The 24,012-nt window shown below is 40.6% G+C and overlaps 1 protein-coding gene across 11 annotated transcripts in view; it reads right to left on the bottom strand.

Annotated features, from left to right (window-relative positions):
* DUSP16 (dual specificity phosphatase 16) overlaps positions 1-24,012 on the bottom strand; it is a 71,146-nt gene that overhangs the window by 9,456 nt on the left and 37,678 nt on the right. For all 11 annotated transcript variants that reach the window (XM_075112014.1, XM_075112005.1, XM_075112061.1 and 8 more), the window contains 2 exons: positions 22,821-22,959; positions 7,440-7,603 (listed from right to left, as the gene is read on the bottom strand). In XM_075112014.1, the coding sequence (XP_074968115.1) occupies positions 7,440-7,603; positions 22,821-22,959 (303 nt within the window). The remainder of the gene's footprint in view (positions 1-7,439; positions 7,604-22,820; positions 22,960-24,012) is intronic.

Genomic DNA, 24,012 nt, shown 5'->3' with positions numbered 1-24,012 from the left:
GTATAAGGCTTTTTAAATAAGTTAGTTTTCATGATTGGAAATAATTAAAAAAAAATAAAAGACACCTCTTTTCTGCACCTTGCCATACTCTCTGTATTTAAGTTGTGCAAAGTAGTATCTGATGCAGTAGGTACCTTAGTGCCAAAACAGGTGGAAACAAGTACTAGTAAACTAGAGATGGCTCTACCAAAACCATCCCGTAAGCACCTTGACACAGAAAAGCAATTAAGCAGGTTGGAATAATACCGATCAAACACCTTTTTTGGTTCACATATGGTTTGGCAGTAAGTGACACGCAATACCATGCCTGGACAGTAGTTACACTGAATACAAATACTGGGGAGCTTTTGGCCAGATTTCTATGGAAACCAATGTCTGAAACTAAACTGGAACAGGAAAAAAGCCAACACCCCACCAACACCAATTTTAGTCCTATTGCTTTTATAGCAATTATAAAAAAAATTAGTTATGTCGATTCATGGGAGCAGTAAGAAAAAATTTTTACACTGCAGATTTCACCTGGAATATGAAAATAGAGTCATGAAACCAAATGGTCGCTTCTTCTCAATACGTTTTTTTTCTGCAAGCATAAAGATGTTTCGGTGAAGAGAAACAGGGGTATGGCTATTGAGCTGAAGAGCCAGAACTCTATCTTGTTCAAAACAGAATGGTTTAAATAACGTGTGATATTTAGCAATCAGGACCACCACATGTATGTTAAGTGTATATGTAGAAGGATGAATACGCATACACACACATGTATATGCATGCACAAATTAAATGTTCAGTGAGAACGAAGAACTGCAGGGGAGAAGGGAATCTACCTCAGTCATTTACAGAGGGAAGTGTATACTGCTACCAGCTGCATTTTAAACAGGGAGTTTACATGAATCTCTGCTAGCGAGCTGAATTTTGTGTCTGGAACAAAATGAACAGCTCCTCCAAACTTCCATCCAAAGTCCCTCATGTCAGCACATTCAGAGGTGCCTGTTCATTAGTTCATTAAACTAATGAACATACATTATATCATAAACTCACCCATCTGAGGGGAACAGGAAGTGACCAGTTACTCGCAAAACAAATAATCAGAAATATACTTTCCAGCAATGACAAAAGACAAAAACGAAACAAAACAAAAAACAACAAACAAAACCCAACACACAAAAATAGGGCTGGATGTGTCAAAATAAGTTCTCAGCCTTACCGCTTCTTACCCTGCTAGTTTCCTAGGTCACACTCCCAGTAAAGCTCAGCTTCTCATCAATGACAACAAATTCCAGTATGTCAGCAATGTCCCCCTCTCCCTTCCTTCACATCTCCCCAACCAGAAAGCTCCCTTCAGCCCTGCATAGCCGACTCTGTCGCATTTTCCTTTACTATAGTTAGCTTTCACACACCAATAATCCTAAAAGTTTAAAAGCAGGAGCGCTGTAAGGAAGTAGGGGAATATTTGGTACTATCCAGAAAGGGAAGGTATTGGGAATTGGGTTCTTGGCTCAGTGGACTAGCTACTGCTAGACCTGCAATATCTTACATGTGCAAGGGAGACCCCCGATGCCCAGCACCTCTGCCTCCCTGTCCTGGGCTACACAGCTTTCCCCTTCTAGGATTCCAAGCTCTTCAGCATCAACTTCCGTAAAATAAGTACCTGCTTTAGATCACTACGTAGAAATATTGTCTCCAAACCAGCTCACCTGCTGTTGTTGCTGCTTTAAGGTGAGCAAGGAACAACTGGAATAGCAGGTACAAAAGTACATGCAGCGTCATGACCATTATAATGTATAAAGGAGGGAGGCGATGAAGATATTGCTAATAAATGGACTGCCATGATGCATGCTGGTTCAGAATATAGCCAAGGGGAGGCTGATTAATTTAGGAGAAGAATAGAAAACCTTATTTTTTTCTTTTAACAGGTAAGTGCTGGTGGGCCACACAGTCCAGCCATCACGATTCCACAGTTATGCAAGGTTTTTGATGTGGAATTGATTATTCAAATGGGAACAAGAAGGCTGCAGACGCCAAGTCTGAAATCTCCAAGCCAACAAAACACCCAAAAATGTGTTAGTGCTTGTCTTTGAGACTAAGGCTAAAGAATGAAGTTATGCTTCCTTCTGTTCTAAAGTATCAATCATTCCCTGTGCAACACGCTCCAATATAGTAACCATAACAGTGCCTTCATTGTAAGGCACCCACGAGGAAGAAGTGAATTAGGATGGGAGGAAGATCCAGAAATCCTAATACTAACAACTTTGTGAATAGAAGGTGAATGCTCTTTTGTCAGCTTATTTACATTCTATGACTTGTTTAATATGAAAATTAATGGCATCCTAAAATATTATTTTGTTCCAGGAAATAAAATCCAGGTCTGGAAGAAAAGAATGAGAATAGTTATGTGAGTAGCAAAGCAGAAAGTTTTACAGTTTAAATGCCAGTACAAAACATGAGATGTTAGTAGAGGACTGGTTCAGGCCCTTAACCAGAACACAGATTTTTTTTTTTTTCTGTTATACTAACTTTCAGAAAGAACACAGTCATTCCCATCCTGCATAGATTAGAATTTAGTTTGCCTTTCTTTCACAAAGATCTCCCGTCAAAATATTTATCCTGTTGGTGATGCCACCAAAATATCACACCCAGACCCAAAAAGTGAAATTAACTTTCCTGTTAGGCAGAGTAAAATAAAGCTGTTAATCGTGAAAAAGTATGCATTTTGTAAAAACGTGCATTTAGGTAAAGCAGCAGCACTGATCACCAGAACACATGGAAATGCCAGGGCAGAACTTTTATGAGATTTTTAGTATTTCAAGCCTGCAAAAAAAAATTATGAACATTTTCAGAATTAAGCATTTAGAAAGAAATCTGTAAAGCAAAAATATAAAGAATCTCCTAAGACACACAAACCAAGCGTTTGTGTTTGCATATCTTTCATAAATAAAGCATTATCAGCAGAGGTATTAATGGTAAATAGCATTAGTGTTCTTAAAAGGTCATGAATACAGATTGTCCTGCAACAACAAGCATTTCCCGACCCAGGCACTCAGAGATAAGCTTATAAAGATCCTAAAAAGATAAGCCCATCTTGCTAAAACATGCTGAAAATTCACATTTTTAGAACATCTGCAAAAAGAACTCTTAATCTGCACTGCTGTTCAAACTGATGATTTAGAGACGTTTAAATATCAGAGTAATCAATATGTCTGGTCAATAGAAGGAACCAAGGGAACTCACAGATAGCATGTGAAGGCAAAAATAAGGTCAACGTATACAAATATATCTTAACGCTTTTGGGAATCTTACTAGAATTTTTCAGAAAATTATTTTTAAAAAATCTGGACCTGAATTAAAAAAAACCCTTTTCTAATCTTAACAGAAGGCTAACTTCTTGTCTCCAGTAGCCAACAAACCAGCAAGTCTTAAGGGCCAGAGCCATAAAACAGAGCACGCAAAGATAACAACTTATCAGCTCGTAGACTGTCGTAACAGAGACAGAACTTTGCTGCATATCCCTGTTTTGTCTTTCTCACCGCCCCCCCTTTTGAGCATTCTTCCCTTCCCAGCTTTCTTACCACGTTCTGGTATTTCTGGGCACTCACTGTAGTAAGAGACAGCTTCCTTGCTCTCCCCCAATACCCCTGCATAGGATCCAGGCTTCCCCAGAAGCAAAGCAAGCAGCAAAGATCTGCCAGTCATGTTTCTAGCGTGCTGACCTCCAGCTACCATTAACTTTGAGTTAAATCAAGAAGTTGATCAAACCCAGAAAACCAGGAGTTGCCAATAGTTGGGAAAACTAAGAGGCAGAAATCTTAATTTGTTCCCACAGTTTTTTTAGGTTAGTAGAGGTACCAATATTAAATCTGGAAGCCATTTCAGATTTTCCACAGGCAGTCACCAAAACTGGAGTGGTAAAATAAGCTACCAAGACACTAAGATCTACTGCAGCACAGCAAACGTGTGATGTGCTCAGAATAAAGCATTGCCTACTATTTCTTCAAAGTAAGAGGAAAAAGGTATAAGCAACGAGCAGATCTGAAATCATAAGATACATGTTTGTCCTAAAATGGGTAAGAAGCCTAAGAGTTACCTTAGTAATCTATGGAAGAAATTCCATAAGATTGGCTGTCAAGGATCATACCAGGCAATAAGAACTTACTGAACTTTCTGTGGATTGTATACTGTCGTTTTTGTGATTCTCCATAAAAATGGGAAACACAGCAATCCTTGATCAAAACTCCACAGAATATGTGATGAAGTACAAATCTGACAAACTCCTGGCAGTCCTACATTATTTCTAAAGTATCTGCAAGCTGCAGTGCTTCCTGATGTCCGATGAACACATGCCAAAATAACATCAAGATTGTAGATTAACAGGCAAGAGAGCCACCACCAGGTCTAAACTCTTCCTGTTGTGGTGGGTTGACTGTGGCTGGTTGCCAGGTAGCCACCAACCTGCTCTATCACGTCTCCTCCTCAACTGGACAGAGGGAGAAAAATACAACAAAAGGCTTGTGGGTCAAGATAAGGACAGGGAGCTCATTAACCAATTACCGTCACAGGCAAAACAGACTTGATTTGGGAAATTAAAAATTTGTTATCAATCAAATCAGAGTAGGGTAATGAGAAATAATACTACATTTTTAAAACACCTTCCCCCCACCCCTCCCTTCTTCCTGGGCTCAAATTCACTCTTGATTTTCTCTACCTCATCCTCCCGAGCAGCACAGGGGGATGGGGAACGGGGGTTGCGGTCAGTTCATCACAACTTGTCTCTGCCGCTCCTTCCTCCTCATGGGGAGGGCTCCTCACACTCTTCCCCTGCTCCAGCGTGGGGTCCCTCCCACAGGAGACAGTCCCCCATTAACTTCTCCAACGTGAGTCCTTCCCACAGGCTGCAGTTCTTCACGAACTGCTCCAGCATGGGTCCCTTCCCTGGGGTGCACTCCTTCAGGAACAGGCTGCTCCAGTGTGGGTCCCCCACGGGGTCACAAGTCCTGCCAGCAAACCTGCTCCAGCGTGGGCTCCTCTCTCCACGGGTCCACAGGTCCTGCCAGGAGCCTGCTCCAGTGTGGGCTTCCCACAGGGTCACAGCCTCCTTTGGGCAATCACCTGCTCTGGTGTGGGGTCCTCCATGGGCTGCAGGTGGATATCTGCTCCACCATGGACCTCCATGGGCTGCAGGGGGACAGCCTGCCTCACCATGGTCTTCACCACAGGCTGCAGGGAAATCTCTGCTCTGGCGCCTGGAGCACCTCCTCCCCCTCCTTCTTCACTGACCTGGGTGTCTGCAGGGTTGTTCCTCTCACATATTCTCACTCCTCTCTCCACTGCTGTTGGTGCACAGCAGGTTTTCTTTTCCCCTTCTTAAATACGTTACCCCAGAGGTGCTACCACCATCGCTGATGGGCTCGGCCTTGGCCAGTGGTGGGTCCATCTTGGAGCCAGCTAGCATTGGCTCTACCAAGCCTTAGGGAAGCTTCTAGCAGCTTCTCACAGAGGCCACCCCTATAGCCCCTTGCTACCTAAACCTTTGCCATACAAACCCAATGCACCTGTAGACAGCTCTGCCACACTCAGGGCTCACCAGTAGTAGTTGCAGTTTTAGCTGCCTCTGGCCCTGTAATGAAATTCATGACCACTGCTACCACTTGGATTCCTTTCATGGTGAGGCGCACACACACCGTGCCTGTGCCCAACACTTATTCATAGGCACCAACTTACTTCCAAGGAAAGGGAACAGCCTCTTTCATCCACCTGGAATTATTCACTATTTAAGAGCCACAGCACTGGAGTTCCAGTCACATCTCAAACCACATCCCTGGTCCTGGAGGAAAATGAGGAGAACAAGTTGCTCCCTCACTCCCACCTAGGATAGCACTTGCCATTCACACATTGAAGCAAACAGCATAAAAACAACTTTCTAATACTCTACCATTTAAAGCAAGGGTTTTATTATTTGGGTTGTTTGGTTTGGGGTTTTGGGGTGTTTTTTAAAGTTATTTATTTCCTGCTATCTTTTGTGTGGGGACCACAAATTACCTTTGTGCTAGGAAAAGTAATAAGCTACTTTGACATCCATCTTAAGTGAATCAAATGTGAATTCCTGACTTGCTACCTGGCAGTAGAGACAGGCAATATTTTAAAGGACAAAGTAAATACAATGACTGCTGAATATCCTCCATACAAAAGATTTTTCTGTGTGCTTTATTAAAGCACAATTACCTTCTACGTGATTGCTTGTGTGTCAAAGATCCCCTTAAAACAATTGTGAAAAATGCTAAAATAGCCTATTAATGGCCAGACTGGGATGGAGTGAAAGCAGAAGAAACCAGTGAAAATTATGATAATGGTCAAAGTATATGAATTTGATCCAATTACAGGACATTATTAGGATAGTTTCTGTTTTAAGCTTTATACATGGATAAAAGACATACACATCAGCCTTGGACATGATTAAGGCAATATGTTAGGGTGAAGCACTCTTCCCCTCTCTCCCATCCATGTATTTAATACCAGCTTATGAAGGCTGTTGGAGATTCAAATAATAAATAGGACTGTTGGATAATATGGGAGGCAAGAGGGCATATGTGACAGAAGTAATAAAAATTCCCTCGTGAAGGGAGCCAGGATGTAGACTGTAGGCAACATGAGTTGGTCTTCTCATGGATGCAAACATCTGTGGATATAGACAGATGGATAGACCTGTAGCAATTTGAGACAAACTCTTTTAGACATCTCATAGTCCAGCACCCTGCAAGTGCTCTATTTGATAACTTTGCTGCCTATTTTAAGTATACCAAAATGTCCTGCGCTATTCTTTAAGAACAGAAATTATTAAATGCACATGTACTTAAGAAACAGTAAAAGTTTCTTAGTGCAGTGCTACCATAAAAACTCATTTTAAATGACCCCACTGATTGTCCAGGTCTGAACATTTTATTAGGTGTACAAAGATTTGTTTGCAGTAGTCCCTCATTATACAATTCATGGCATTTAAGTGCTATTTTTTCCAACTCTTGAAGTAAATGCTAAAAGACAGACAATCTTTCTTTGTCCTACTGTAACCATTAATACATTAACATCCAAAACTTGTCAAAATAAACCAGTTGGAGCTACAAACAGGAAACTACCTCACCTGATATAATGGGAGATTTGATAGTTTGCTGTTGGTTGGTAGGTTACTGAGGAAGGTACCATATGATCTTCCCCAAGGTGAAGGAGAGAGGAAACCAAGTATCATATTACATGACACGTGGATTAATTATATGGTCTGTATATCATCACTTCTCACATAGCTTTCCATGACTTATGCACAGAGAGCTATTATCTATACCTACTTTAGATGTTTCATAGCTGTAATGATGCAGTATGATAGAAGCATGGACAAAGACGCATGGAGATTATATACTCATCCATGTAAACAACATGACACCCAGAATGCTCACCTTGTTGAGGACATCCCGCTGACACCCAAGATAGAGATGAGGCAGGATTCTGGTTGGGCCGATGTTGGAGACAGGTAGGCAGGGTTGAGAAATGCAAGTAGGGACGAGCGTGGATTTTCCTTCACAGAGGCCAGGGAAAGAGCTGGAGAACTCAGCAAATCCACCTGTGAGAGGAATGTTACGTATTTCATTTACATGCAGTGTTATAGGCATCAGCGCCCATACCAAGTCTCAGAAAGCAGCATTTGTTGCATGAGATGGGGAGGTGTTAAGGGGCAGCAAGAAAGCCTTAACAGAGGAACTGTATGTGTGCTTCTCCCAGAGGTACCATGACTGTGCAGAACCAGCCATCAGCAGGGAAGGCCTAGCTGCATATTCCCACTCTGCCTGGAACATTTTATTTCTCTCTCTTTTTCCATTCCTCAAAAGTTTCTGATACTTCTTCCCATTCTTAAGGATACGTGGAAATGAGACTTTAAAACAGCCACAGTACCCAAAAGCACACACACCTTTTCCTCTCTGCCCCAGCAAGCTGTTTTCCAAACACCTCCTCCTCCTGTAGTCTATAATTATACTTCATTAAGAAAATGTCATGTTTACTCAATTTGGTAAAAGCATCAATATGTGGTTATTAACATTTGCTTTTAAAATCCTACATTCTTTTTTTCTATGCTGATCCATAATTAATAGACTTCATCCAACACACTGGAAGAGGTTTTACCTTTCAAAACCACATGAAGCCAAGGCTTCTCTGTCTCAAATGGAGGAGGCAAGGCAGAGGGGGGACTACAGTGGAAGACTTTTCCCAGCTGTGGACTCCCCTAGCAAGTCACCACAAGACTCTACTCCCTTTACTGCTACCTGGTTCTTCATCTGCATTAGTTATTAAGCCCTATCCATATTATGGCTCCAAAACATTTTCATTACTATTTCCCACCACTGTGTTAAACCACTCAGGAAAACTAGAGTGGAATGACATTTAAGCCCACCTAAAATCCCAGTGGCCATCAAAAATGCTCCTAGGATGTTTCACCATCAGCATGGCACAGCTACTATGGAACACAAAGGGAACAAAAAGTGAGGCTGAGGCTGCTCGAGATACAAATACATACAGCGTAGCCCAAGTTCCATTTCTTTTTCTTGCTTGGCTAGTTCTTGGCTTCCAAGGCTTATCACAGGGGCTGCGTTATAAATCTGGGCTACCAACTGTGGTCCAGCTGGTCTTACCCACAGTTAGGCAACAAAACCAAAGAAACCTCCAGCAACACACTTAGACTTTGACCAAGCACGTTCTCACAAAAGGTAGCTAGCTTTTTCCAAGCCTAGCTAAACCCCAAGCTCGGCTCTCTCTCATACTTCATCTTCACAAATTAGTCTGAAGAACTGGAAGCAGCTGCTTCAATCAGTATGTTACAGGCTTTTCTTGACTGTTTTCACCATTTAGCAGCCAACCAGTAAGGGCAAAAGGTGCAAACCACAGTGAAAGTCCCCAGCTATTTCCTCACACTAAAGTGCAGAGACAAGTGGAATTTTAAGTGAAGGAAGAGTAATTATAACCTGTCCAGAACAAGGCACCTTTTTATCATCAAGGACGTGAAGTATGCTAAATCTGCCAAATGCTATGTTCAGTATTATTACAGTTTGAAGTCGTGAATTAAAATTATTCAGTTATAAGATACTGCACTCTTCTGTCAAGGCTTGCATTACCTTTGCCTGAATTACACCTATTCTTTGGATTTTAAAATCTGTATCTTTAGTAAATGTAGAAAAACCCAAGGTAATAGCCATGTGTGTAAAAGTCCATTTTATCTGACAAACAATGAACAGTGATTCCTGTTCAGTCTTCTGACTTACCAAAAAAAAAAAAATCACTGGTCTGTTTTGTTGGGTAAGCGATTTAGTCAACCATGACAATGCTCATCATGAGAACATGAGGGTAAGGTTGGACTGTACGGGATGTCTGGGGGGATGCTAACTAAGGCACTGCCCGTCACAGAGCCATATCCCTAAACTGATGGACCTAGACAGGACACAGTAAAGATTTGGCTCTGACATTTTCTAACCCTGTCTGCTGGATTTCCTCCTCCTTGCTTTACAATCTCACTGTTCAGGAGCACAGATGCTGCTTGTTCAATGTATCAGTCGAATGACAAGGAGGAGTTTGCACAACAATTCTCTTGCACACTTGCTAAATTTTCTTCTGTATGGCATAATGTTTTCGCCTCTTTTGTAGGAAGCAATCCTTGAATTTATAGGCATTATATGCCTCTCATTAACTTTAATATAAGATATGGTGCCCAGAAGTTCCTTGAGATGTTGAGGGAAGAAGGGGAAATCAAATATTGGTCTTTGGTTTCATTTGCTCGTTCTTTATTTCTTGGAAAGCTTGTTGGCTGCTTTCTGGAGCCTCTCGCTTATGCAGCTAGAAGTAGAGAAGTGACTCTTCTTCCTCACAAAGTAGCAGCACAGGACAGAAAAGATTTTACATCTGTGCTTTCTTTGTAGAAGACTACATGGGTAAAGTTCAACAGCAACAACAATAAAGGTTTCCCAACTATCTACCGATTGGTCTCACTTCTGTATGAACACTGCAACAAGAAATTAAATAAGCAGCTAATATACAAAAACCCTGAGATTTTGGGCGATGGAGCCCACACTCTCCCATCGTAACTGTAAGGAGCAGGTTTTTTATTATTTTTATTCTAGGGCTCTGTCAAGGCAAACTTGAAGTGATTCAAGATTAGGTGCTTCAGCACTTCCTCTGAGACATTCATCCCTTCAAAGTCATGTTTCTTCATTCTACTTACGCTTTCCTAATAACATGTTGCTTCAGTATCTTTACAACATTAATTACAACCACAGAACTCAAATCAGATACCTCTGACGTTATATTATCTATCTTTACACATACTTCCAGGGAAGCTCTCCTTCCCTTTGAATATATTTTAACCTAGTATTAGTATCAGTAGTGAACTGACTTCAATAGCATACAGTCAGTGACTTGTTTCAAATATTATTACTCTATCTTCCCTGCCATCTTTTATAAGCATTTCAAAAAGTCAGTAGCTTTTCAACAAATCTGCCTTTGATTTATGGCACTCACAATAGGAAAAACACATTCTAGATCAGTGTGTGTTGAAAAAATTGCTTTAAAAAAGCACAAACAAAACCCATACCAATAAAACACACTCTTGTATGCATCCTGCTAAACTACCAATTTCTTCTAGCCCAAGAAGCATACTATCAGGGGTCTGGAACAACAGTATCCTTGCATACGATCACAGAGCTGTCGTGTCATAATAAGACTAAATTCTATTCTAAGGAAATGCGCTCATCACTATTTGCTTGCATTGACTTACTAAATATATCTCTTTTTTAAATATATAGGTAGATACATTAGGAAAAAAATACCACCTAAAGACATGTAGAAAAAATTGTATTTATTTCACATGTGTCTGTCTTCTAACACAGATTATGGCCCCCATGAGTCCCCAGAGCTGAAATCTACTCACAGCCTACTTGAGGAGCTTCTTATGAGGGAAGTGCTTTAAGCACTCAGACTACCCGTACACTTCTGCTGTAAATGAAGTAGACCGTCCTCAAAAAACAAACTTTAAACATCTAGAAAATTAATTTAGTGGACAGGTGGGAATGCAGATAGAAAAGTGAGCCTTAAAAGAAAGATGGGACTAGTTTAGTTTCAAATTCCATAATTTGAGGATGACCTTTGCATCAAGGGAAATTTAATCTTTAAATCTCCTTACCTACCTCAACTGGAATAGGGCTGTCGGCAGCAGTTTGTTTTAATAAGAGAAAATACACTTTTCTTCTGGACCTAGTTTCTAAATAACGCCCTTTCTCCCACCACTACTCCAGCCTCTGCAAATAATAAATCAATCACAAGAGCATGTTGAAACTGGGGGGGGGGGGGGAGGGGGGGTGGAAAATCTACAGGTCATTAACAAAGCTACTGGGTTAATAAAGTTTCACTGAAGTCTTTGATAAATGTAACTGGGCCCTGGAAATAGATGACTGACAAAAACTCCAAAATACTCTCTCCTAAATAGCTTATGAACCATACAGGTTTCCCGTATTCTTTATGGTGAAGCCGAGCTGAAACAGCTCTCTTGCATTCAACAGGATGAAACCACTTCTTGTCTATTTGAATGTTATGGCCAGAAAAAGGAGGAAAAAGACTAACTTTTAGGTATTATACATACATCTATAAAATCTTGCTTGTGTTTAAAAAGATCCTCCCATACCCACCCCAGGAGGCTTTTGGAATTCTTGACTCTTACTTTTTCTCATCTCTACTCATCCAATAGTTCCATTACACCTGAAAACCTTGATGGTCAAGCAGGCTAAGCAGCACAATGCGTCTCCTCCTTCAGTTTTAAACAGGCAGTTGCTTATGTCATGACTGCACATATGTAAGTCATTGTATCCTTTGGCTGGTAGCAAGTAGCTAACAGTACTCTTTAGTCTGTCTTGAGTAATAAGCCTCACCCAAGTTCGAAGGGGGAAAAAAAAAATAATCTTTCGGGATGATGACTTCCATCATTATGGGAGCAAATTAAAGCAAGATGAGACAGAAGTGATTTCAGGCTTCAACACCCAATATATTTTCCAACATGAAAGCAAAAGATAATCAAAGTAGCAGCGGTAAACTGATGTTCAGCTCGTTGTCTCTTATGTTTCTGAGACAAAAATCAATTAATTAAATTCTACTCTAGTTTTAGATGATCCATCAGAAGAATGCAGAGTTGTGTAACTGCCCTAAGGTAACTCAGCTCTTGCTTAGGTAGCCTGTTAAAATGGAGAGACTAGTGAAATGATTTCAGTTTTAACCAAGCAGCAAGCATCCCCTGGCTGCAGCACGTTTAACAAACAGCACTACTATACCGTGTTCCAGTGCTGACTTGTCTGTTCACTTCTTGTGGCTGCAACTCATACAAGAGTTTCTACAAAACCATGTTAAGGTGCCAAAAGCTGTCAGAGGTTTTGCAGCCTAAGCCCTTGTGTGTGTGGCAGTCAACCCAACACCTCCTTGGTCTTTACAAGTACAGCCCACATGTCTTGCTTATAAGCCTCCACATCCCCTAGCAGAAATTTGGTAAGATCTGGTAACCTACTCCATTACCCTGTTCCTACGGTTCTGCAAAGTGGTGACTACAGACTTCCCTTTGATCAAGACACTACCCTTTCCTAACTATGTTTATGATCGTAAATGTATGATTGTTAAAGGAATCTTGGTATCAGAAGTTTCGGCTCCCTTCTCAGCCAGCTCAGGAAACAAAATAGGGCCAAATCCAGAAGGGATGAAAAAGTTTCAGTAAAATTCCACAGTAGAAGTAATTCTTTCTTATAAGAATAGCTGCATAAATCCTCATATAAATAAAACTCCCAACTAACTTTTCCAGCAGCAGGAAGAGGAGAGGGAGAGAAGATGGATCAGGTGGCAAGAAACGATAGCCAGAGAAATGTTATTGATTTTGGAACAGCTACCTTTCATTAAGGGTATGCAATGCATCCAGATCCTTATGACTACTTAGTTTAACTACCAACAGAGACAAATTCTAAATTAATACAAAGGAGTAACTACTGAGAACCACAAACACTTACATCAGCTCATCTCTTATGTTCTATGCAAACAGACCCGGAGCACTACACAGTGCTGCCTGTTGCCATGCCGAAGTTCCAGGGACAGCAGGTCTGTAAACCACCATGGAGGTTTGCAAGTAAAAGGCCAGTTAAGCCCTAAGGTCTTGATTTAAACACTTAATACAGAGTTGTGAAGTGCAGATATTTTACTGTTTTTACCCAATACTCAGTAAAACCATTCCAGTTAAATGGCACCATAATAGGACATAAAACCTGGGGGGAAATAGTAGACGTTTCCTACAGCAATTCCATGTTATGCAAGTTTCTCTTCCTCCTCCTCCTCCCTGACTTTATATTTCCTTCAAAAGGATCCAGCCACTCAGAGATTTAACAAATCAAAATTAGACAATTTCACAGGAAATATAATAATCCTGAATTAAAAACTAAAAGCATTTGTCTTTGTTTACAGAAGGCCAAATACTTGTGAAACAGATTTGGCATGAGGAAGAGCAAAAAAGTTAAGCAGATACACCAATCTACTAAAAATTCCGTTTTCAAAATGCAAGTGTTGTTCTTCATTCACATCAACACACATCCCCCTCACACAAACACAGGTTACTCAGCTTCACATTTAGGATAGTTTAGTTTAGGCTGGTCCAGTGAAATTTCATCTCTGAGTTGATCAGCATCTGCATCTACCCTGCACACTTATCCCACCCAACAGCCCAGGACCCCATTTGCTCTCCTGCCCTGCAGCTCCCCCAAATACCTTTCCTTTTCTGCAGGGTGCTGGAAAGAGGGGAGAATGCCATTTTCTCCTTCCAGCTTTCAGAGTTCACCTTGAGCAGCTCACCGATGCTTACATGACATACTACAGTCACCAGGCTGTTGGCTGGTTGTAATTACCAAAAGTTATGTTAGCCAAACAGGCCTGCCTCAGTGGTATCTTCCCCATCCGCGCTTACTTCAGTATGTCTGTCCTTCGCACGCATGTTGAATATAGCACAGATATTCCCTCATACAGTCATCCTATGTCAACTTGCATGTATTTCTAACATACAGAAAAATCAATCATGAGGCAATCCTAATCTCTCTTTAAAGCTGCTTTTAAAATTACTGTTGAAACAGACAATTTTGTAATTCCTTTTCATCCTCGAGTGTTTACAGAGGTCTGCACCGGTAGCTTTATCCTTAATCACAGAGATAGCTGCTCTTGCTAATCAGGCAAGTGCATACTGACGAAGAAGTGCAGAAAGGAACAGAGACCTGACTACACTTCAGAGAGAAGCTGGACTAAGGTTGGGTGTGAAATTAAAGCGCAACAGCTGACGTGCCACAACTCTGCAGTGAAAGGGAAATATGAAAATAAGGGACCTTCCCGTTAGGTATAACTTGCTTTTTTTATATAGCTGTCCAAGCATGGACAGAACTTCTACAAAAAGGACAGCACATACAAATCCTAACAGTGGTGAATGTAACCACAAGCTTATGCTGCATGTGTTCTGGGAGCATTTCTTACTTATTCTTCATGAAGGCAGACATGAAACATAACTTGGAATGAAAGAAAGATGAAAAAATAGGTCTTCAGGTCACTTCATGTGTTTCCTATAAGCCTGTCAGCTAAAACTTGAAAGAGAACCCTGTGCAACTGCCTTTCACACCCAGGGCCTAGCAGCAAAGCCAAGGAAGAGGGGAAAAGAGAAGAGATCCAACTAGAGAAGAGGTTGATAACTGAGATGAGGGTCCCGGCCACCTTCTCCAACTAAGTAAGACCAGTCCTAAAGACTAGAAGAGCAGCTTTCCACTTTCACACTAAGCAAACATGTTTTCAACCAAGTAATTGGAGGGACTACAGAAACCGTAGAGTCCCACCTGCCACCAGTGCCCATCTCATGGCGGATCCTCAGGCAACTTGCAGCCTGAGCTCCCAAGGGCCCAGGCACTACTGCTGCTTGGTCACACCAGCAAATCCACAACCAGCTCAGATCAACCCAAAACTACTTTTCAGGGGGAGATGCTAATTTGAGGCTCTGCACTGTACCAGTGCTCATTTCCATAGGGCTTACAGAAACAGCCATTATTTTTTTAATTTAATTACTTTTTTTGTCAAACCTTTTTGAAGCTAACTAATAAGCTTAAACACCTTTTGTGGGTGACAGCAGAGGCAACTCCTAAGAGCTTGGCTTCCCTAAAACTTCAGGCTAAGAAAAGGCTATGAAGTGTTTTATACAACATCCCCGCAGATCCAGCTGGACCCGCAGCTCTGCGTGCTTCACACGGGATGCACAGAAAGATCCCGTCTTGTGCTCCTGGTGGAGAAATAAGAGACACTGAATGTGTCTGGTTTTCACATGTCATCAAATCTGCTGGAAAAGCCCAAGGACAATGCACACTCATATGAGAGCAAACTTTGGCATTTCTCTTAAGTGCCATTCAAATCAGATGCTTCTCCTTCCACACACCACCACCCACCCCCCGCCCCCAGCTTCGGATTCTGACCGTTCAGAAGAGGCCAAAGGGGGAAATCAGCTTTCTTCAATGAATTCTTGAAAACAGACTAGAAGCACCTTCCCTCCTTTTCCCACAAGACCCAATCATCTGCCAGTTCACTGGTGTTAGCTCAGCGCCAAACACAATTATTTTAAAGCAGGGAGTGGAAAAGCTCTAACACCCAAGTGATGAGTCAAAAAACAAAGACTACATACACATGCTAGGAAAGGATCGCAAGAAGGAGACTCTGAAGATTGTGGATTTGGCAGAAGATTCCACCACCTTCGTCAAATCCAGAATTTGCATCTTCATTAACGGCACTAATCATTCATAAATTTTAGATAGCCATATACTAATAAATACTACATGGGTATCCCTTTTTAAAGGAAGAGAGGAATAAAAAAGCAGCAAAATTTACAACTGCCTCTACAACATAATATTTAGATCTTGTAATTTTAAGTAAGCCTTACTAAACTTCTGTGTTCACCACAGGTATGCAGTGGAGTACATTCACTTTCAGCTTCCCCCCCCGCCTTCTCCTAATACCAATTTAGAATTTGTTAGTGTAAATACTTATTAGTGCCAGGCACATAACGTAACATTACTGAAAACTATGCTAAAAAAAAAATAATCAAATTTAAACAGCACTACAGCAAAGACAAAATATAACAAAACCCTAACTTTAACATTTACTTTGCCTCCAATCAGATCAGAGGCTGTTAATGCCGTGACTTAAGAGTGCTTTCACAGTCACATTCCCATCAAACATTAAAATGTTTATCTAAAAGCTGCAGTATAGATTTTTCCCTTGCCGCAAGGAAGGAAAGTTGTAAACTTTCTGACTCAAAAGTTTTATGAATCTACAATGTTTCCACTCTGTTTAAACGAACTGCAGACCTCCACAGGCCATTACAATTCACGCATTCCAGCTCCGCTCCGCAGGGATGCTTGCCATTTTCCATTACATAAGCTCAGGCTGGAGAGCCCGGTTCGGAGCACTGCCATCCCCGCGCCCGCCCTCCCCTTCCCGTCCCCTCTCATCAGCCATGGGGAGTCCTTCCACCGGATTCAAGGTTTCACGGTTTGGGAAAGCGAGGGGTGTTTTTATTACAGTGGTGTTCAGAAAGTGGCCCCGTTATGCCAGGTGTTTTACAAGCACAGTAGCAAGGGAAGTTCTTTGCCCTGGAGGGTTTCTGCCTTTGGTAAGACAAGGTTAACAGGCAGGTTAAGCAAACAAGGCTTGGGGGGGCGAGAATGGGGTCAAATCCCCCCTCCCACCCAAGTGGCATATAGAAAAGTCAAATTAATGACAAGTAAAGAGAGCATATTGGACACTCACGCTTGCCCTTTCTGCCTTTAAAGGCAAAAAAACCCCAAACCCCTCATCGTAATTTCAGTCAATTAAGTTTCATAAGCATCCAGAGGTATCCAAAACAAAAGCAAACTTAACAAGTTATTCTTGGGTTTCAGAAATGTTATGAGAGCTCCACACTAGTGAAACTTTGCGCGCTCTCTAAAGACAGCAAGTGGATACACATATGAAAGTAATAAACCCTACTCCCATTCTTCAAGTGCTTAAAACAATCATGGCACTAAATGAACACTCCAAACTGCATTTTAAGTACAAAGGGTGGGAGGATATTCTCAGGGGACTGGCTGTAGCCAAGGGTACTAGGTTTTTTATGCTCTCGTTAAAAATTGATGGAGAGGGAAACTTTTAAACAGGACGATTCAGAGCTAAGCTCCTCTCGCTCTCATCTCCTCCCCACTGACACTGGCCGTAGTCCATGGGTTATGGGACCACTTTGGGAATACTGCGCTCCCTCTGCAAAACTTTTACCTCTTTCTTTAGAGACTTGCTTCCAACAGCATCAACCAGTCCGAGTATCAGGCAGCAATGCTGCCATCATTGTGCAACTATCCTTCCTTCTCTAAAGACTGGCAGGATATTTAACAGCTTATTCTTGCTATAATTATTTGAACTTGCAGATAACCCAATTATTTTAATAGATGACCACCATTTGAAGGTGTGCTCTTCTCCTTGAGGAACTCTGCAAAGACTTGCTTAGAAGAAACGCTCAGAACTTCAGTCAGCAACCACCAAAAGTTACGAAGCTCCAAATCCAAATGTTAAAAGGTGTTAAGAGTGTTAGACTGGAATTTAACAGCACAAACCACAGCTACCTTATGCTATCTTTCAGTCCACACTGGATATCCTCTTACCTGATGTACGGAACTGCAGAAGCAAGGAAGAAAGCACAGTCTTGCAAGCCCTGGTCACTTCAGGAGATAGAAATGACCAGCTCTACCTATAAAAGAATATTCTTAAGATCTCCTCCTCCTCTGCCACAAGGCATGGTTTTTCTGGTGACAAAGCATGAACAGAGCACCGAATTTTTTTTTCCATGCAGCTTTGCTTTAGGCAAGTAGAGATAACGCAATGGTAAATGTACCCTAGGGATACTGTCATTTTTATACTAGGATTCTTTTAAGTGAGCTTCCAATTTCAAATATTTTTTAAGAAAAATGCCAACATAAACAAGACTGTAGAAGAGTTCCTGACTTATTTCCTTCTCCTTGCATCCTCCATGCAAGTCTTCCATTTTGTACACACACATTAGGTGAGGGACAGGTCAGGGAGAAGCAATGATTTTGGAAGTTTCAGCAAAAGCATACCTTTTGCAACAGTCCCTGGCTAATCACTCGCTATTTCGTTTCCAGGACCTTTGCTCAATCTCACTGAACTCATTCTATTTGCTGTTTCTCTGCTTAATCACTCATCTTATGATTTCATTCACTGTCCATTGCATACGTCACCTGCATTTGCCACTGAATAGAAAATTAGTAATTTATGTCTTTCTGCTTATCACGGTAGCTTTGTGCTCTGTAGAAGCTTATCAGAGAGCTCTTGTGAAAGCAAAATCCATTAAATCACATTACTGCTGATATTTGTCATAGGAAGAAGGGTAGCAGAGATTAGTAGGCAATTCACCACTTGGGCCTCGGTTACCTGTCAACACCACTTTTTGACATGGTGACTGTATCCACAGTCCAACCATGGTTTGGGAGGGATGTGTACAGCTCTGCAGCTCGGTGCTCAGTGGTTCTGCAAGTCAGATGGGGGCTTCATGCTGGGCACCTAGAAAATCTGTAATTCTCTACTAGTAATTCTCTGAATTATATGGATAACCTGTATAGTAAGTAGCACAGAGAATGTTATGGACTCCTTTTCAATACAGCTGTCATTTGACTGAAGGATGGCATCTTCGTCTCCAACCGTGCAGCAAGTCTTCTACAGACAAGATTTAAGTACACACAACCCTGATTACATCTACAGATCACATGGATGCTATTTAATGTAAGTCATGGCTCCAGTGGAATAGAGTCATGTCCAAATCTACACCTCGGCATAGAGGCACTGGGGGGTAAAACTGCACAGGCAATTCTAGAAGCTCACAAAAGGCTTCCAATATATTTAATCCCCCTTCTGCCCGTATACTTCATAATCTGGTATGTTACATTAGTTTTCCATATTGGTTGTTCTCAGTGGCATTGAAATCCGCGGTACATCAAATCTAAGTGGCAATTCAGCGACTGACAGAAAAATATGTCCTTCATGGTTTGTTGGCAAAATACACTCTGGTCTTGCAGCACTAAAAAAATTCTCAGAGAGTTCAGTGAAACTCCTTCTATGACCCTGCATTACAGTACCCTGAAGTTTAGCTAGTCCTTCTTGAAAATTTACCACTGCTCCACATCCACCCGAGTACAAGAACTCTTGCTTTTGGTTTCAGTTCAGAGCCAGTACAATGTTTCTGTGTTAGGCAATTACAATTTTTAATTTCAGGTTGGAAATACAGAGAGGTAGGCATTTCTGGTTTTTTTTCAGAAGTGCTTCTGTTTAGCATGAGTCTTCTGTACAAAAAATAAAATTAAAACCCCCCACAAAATAAAAAGCTGTGCTTTTTCATCAGAGGCAACATTTGAAAAGTAACCATCACGAAGACATCCGTGCTTGCATGAGTAGGAGTAAGTCAAATTAAGAGAAGTAGGGAAGAACAAGTAAAACATGAATGATTTCAATTGGCATAGTGGAATAAAATTTAAGCAAGGCTCTTGGCGTTTACTGCCTTAATAATGCTAATTCATCAAGCAAGAATCAGTAGCCTCTCTTAACTGTTTCTACAGAGCAAGCAGAAACATCATAAAAATGCTGTAACTAGGACAAGGACTCCATAAAAGTAAACCCAGTTCTCAAAATATGGGAAGAGAAGGAATCAAGTCTCATCCCTGTGTTTAAATCTTATTTAAGTCTGCAGAGTAGATGCAATGATGGGAGTGGGGTGAAGCCTTCAATACCCGCATTTCAGTGTTTTGTGTACTGTTAAAAATTAAGAACCAAAACAAATATTTAAATTCTTGAGAACATTCTCCACCAGATTATAAATATTTCTATGAGGTTAGATCAAGAGCTTAAATTAATTGGTATGGGTTCCTTTGAGGTCTTTACATTAGTTACTTCAATGAAAAACAACCTCCAGGGTAGAGCATACCTTTATACACAATCTAAATAAAAAAACACCTCACTGAGTGCACAGGAATGGGGGGAGGCAGGAAGAACAGATGCAGGAATTTCAGATATTTGTTAATTGCTCCTTAGTCTATCTCAACAAAAAATATTTTCTTACCCCAAAATGTTTAGTTGAAGTCACTATTTTAAATAAACCAGATTGAGTGGCATAGGGAAAACTCCAGTCCAAAGGTGATGGTTTTTACACGGTGCACTGACCCCTACTCTCATTATGGGCCATAAATGTTTATAAGAGTTTGTCATCAGTTTGCTGAGACAACACACTTTATCTAGTTTCCTAGAGCCGTGTATCAACAGCCTGAAGGAACTTTCTTTAAGATTGAATCTAGCACCCTCTCCTTCACCCCACATCCCAAAAGGTTTCTTGTGTGTGTGTGTTTGGTAAGTAGCTAGCTTTTTAATAGATGTAAGAAAACAACAGGATTGCAAAAGGTATTTTCTTATATAAGGTTTAAAATCAGAGCAAACTCATTAATCAAGAAGAGGGCTGAAGGAATAGAGTTTACGTTAATTACTTTGCTACCAATTCATCTTAGTTGGGTATATTTCCTGAAATAAGCATTTAGCTGTAACAGATCAGTAGTAAACACTTTCCTTACATTTCCCTTTTGTCCTTATACTCCTCTACCACTGCTTTTAAAGTCACCAGTTGTTTCTTCATTCATATCCCCGTTATTAGCTATTTAACCAAATATAAGATGAAATCCTCAAATCTGATCTTTGCTAAGAGAAATGCATTTGACATGCTAAAATAAAAATCCTGCTTTCTATAAGGAGGGTTTTAACACATTAGATTCCCTTTCTCTCCCTCTAACACCCAAACTAATCCTTACCAGCTGCATGTGGCTAAGTTTACCTCCACTAGCTAATGTGCACTAGTATCTTGCATGTGGTTTAAATTGCATTTTCAGCTTGAACAGACAACCACCACATGCTAGAAATAAAGTAAAAACCAACCAAACCAAAGCAATTTCTCATAGTATCATTAAGATACACACAACTGGTGTTTGCCCAGACTATGCACTGCGGAGCTGGGGAACACTCCCTTCCTGGTACCGTACATTCCTACAGGAGCCACAGGCAAGTCTGAGGATGAAGACACTCTGACCACCTCCTTCACAGGGTCCAGCAGAGGAAAAAGAAGAACAAAGCCATGTCTCATGCAACTAATCCACAGAGGGACAGGAGAAGGAAGGGAAGTTTTGTGATACTCTCCTTTGTGTGACTTTATTAAGTATCCCCCTCATCTCCTCTCTGCAGTGAGGTCTAATTCTTAGTTATCAGATAGCTGTGTCTCTCCACAATGGAAATTAAGCTGCAAATAATCTGTATTACTGCATGGAGCTGTAATACGCTTCTGGTTATTAAAAAAACTCTCAGGACAGATGAGCAGAGTTGGGTATTCAAACAATAAAAGGATTCCTTACGAGGCATGAGCTGCTTCTAGACTGGCCTAATTTTTAAATAAGTTTTAAATTTAAGGGAATATTAACCATGTATTTCAGCCATCTTACATTAAGCATTTACTGTGCCTAGACACCATACATTGACTTGGTGGCTCATATGGAAGAGGAATTACTTGATCTAATATTGTAGTCCACAACGCACAGGCGTAATTCTTACCAAGACAGCAAAGAAAATGGAAGGACCAAACATAGCTAAAGTAAAACCCTACTTAATTTTCTGTAAGTACATGCACAAAGGGCACCTGTCCAAGAGCAGAAATTATTCATTTTCTCTGTACTCGCTTTCAAAACAGTTTGGGAAAAGTTCTCTCAGTAACACAACCACCTCCCTATCACTTTCATCTGAAGTCACTACAAACCTCAGTGAAACCTTCTTGCTAAGAGGAAGCATCTCTCTGGAGTTCTTTCCCTTTTCCTCATCAGTATTCAGTCTCTGACTGTAGTTTTAACATTTCAGAGATTATATATATATACTTCATTAGATCACTGATTGAGTCACTGCAACAGATTTCCTACTTGTATTCGTCATCCCCTCTCCTTTCAGCCCTGGATCTACTTCATGCCCCTCCTTGTTCCTTCTTATGAACACTGGGTCTAGTGTTCCATGACAGAAATAACAACACAAGCACACGTTAACACCAACAAATCCTGTATTACAAGGACTTGAGTTTCTATGGATGCTTTGACCTTGGATTTTAAAAAAAAAAACCAACACAGGGGAGAGGGAGGAAAAAAAAAAAGGGTGGGGATGAGGGGGAGAAGATCTAAATAGAGTACTACTGCTTAAGGATTGAAGTTTAAAAAGTCATTAAAAATAACCTCCGTAACTCTGGGAGACTGTTTCTCCTATTCTTATCGTAGTAATTAACCAATTCAGCAAGGAAGAGATTTTTCCTTCTAGCACGTATAAACACTTAGAAGACCAGGGAAGCACATTTCTTTTACTAATTCTCACCCTAAAATAGCAGGCATATGCATCTAAAAAACCCTGTATTGACCGATTTCCATATACACAGCACTAATGGTGTAATATATCCCCTGTAAGATATAATTTCAGAGTATTGTATGTATAATGAGTGTCACTATACGCATAAAGAACTACAGAAAAAGCTATGCTACAACTGAAGTTTATACCAGCACTGCTGCAAAATTGTGTTCACATCAGCTATAATGATAGCACTGCCTTTCTTCTCCTTATTCCAGTGTCTTGGTTTTTTTCTTGGTACATCATACCTGAAAGCAGATACACAGAGCTGAAATTCTTCTCCAGTTTGCCCAGGAGCACAGTAAGAAAGCAGTCAGATGAGAGAGAGGTCACATCTTTAGAGCTTTGGTCATACACCACCACTTCCTGCTTGCTATCAATTTCAATCTGAAACACAAGTAATTCAGAATGAGATAGGGAGGAGGAAGATGATTAAAAGCACCACATTATCACTGCATCAGGGTTCTCACGTATTTGCTATGCAGCGGTTCGGATATATAGATTTCTTATGTAGCTGTATGCAAAACAGTTTTTATTTTATACTTAATATACCTGATCAGACTTAATTCCTTTGAGAGTTTATAAATGGATTATTTGCTCCAAGTGGAAGCATACTGTGTAAATTTCTACAATTAGGTGATTGTCATTTGTAAAATGCTTTTCCTTCAGCTAGGTCGGTTGGTTTGTTTAAAAACTAACTTTTAAAAAAGAAGGCCCTACCTCAGTTTCTGCTTCTGGGTTTTTTGTGTATAAACAGTAAAGAGACCTTAAACTGTCTAAAACCGTGAACATTTTACCATCTATGCAACTTTATGTATAAATTATGCTTTAGATAGCAGTAGTAGTAGTTGTAGTAGTAATAACAAGCTTCAGGTTTTTAACACATCAAAGCAAGAATATAATAGATTACTTTTGTAACCAAAACATTTTAAACAAATACCAATGGATTAAAAACCAAAACACACATAGATACACATTACATTTAAGCAGCTTAGCTACTTTCACTAGCAACACTATTAAAAAAAACCGCAAACAAACAAACAACAAAACCAACCAAAACCCCATCAAACTACTCGCACAAAAAGTATGTTAAACAGCAAGTAGGACCCAGGATTGACAGAGCTACAGTTCCTTTGCAAACTGTATGACCACTTGCTGAGCAATCCCTGCCACCACAGACCCCAAAGAATCCTTCGAAGTTTAGAATGAGAATGTTTCCTGCCTTAATTACATACATTTCAGGGACTGTACTTTGCAAGACATGCAAGAACGCTCAGAGCATTCTTTGAGTAATTTCTAAATCCCTCCCCATTACTCTGGCACTTAGGGGACAGCAGGCTACAAAGAACCCCAAAGATAAACTCAGTAGTAACCAATAGCCTCTTAAATCATGTAAGAGCTCAACAAAACTTGGTCCGCCAGTTTTGTTTTTTTTAAACA

Source organism: Phalacrocorax aristotelis, chromosome 1 (assembly GCF_949628215.1).
Source record: "Phalacrocorax aristotelis chromosome 1, bGulAri2.1, whole genome shotgun sequence".
Taxonomy (NCBI): Eukaryota; Metazoa; Chordata; class Aves; order Suliformes; family Phalacrocoracidae; genus Phalacrocorax; species Phalacrocorax aristotelis.
This window is presented reverse-complemented; position numbering and strand designations above follow the sequence as displayed.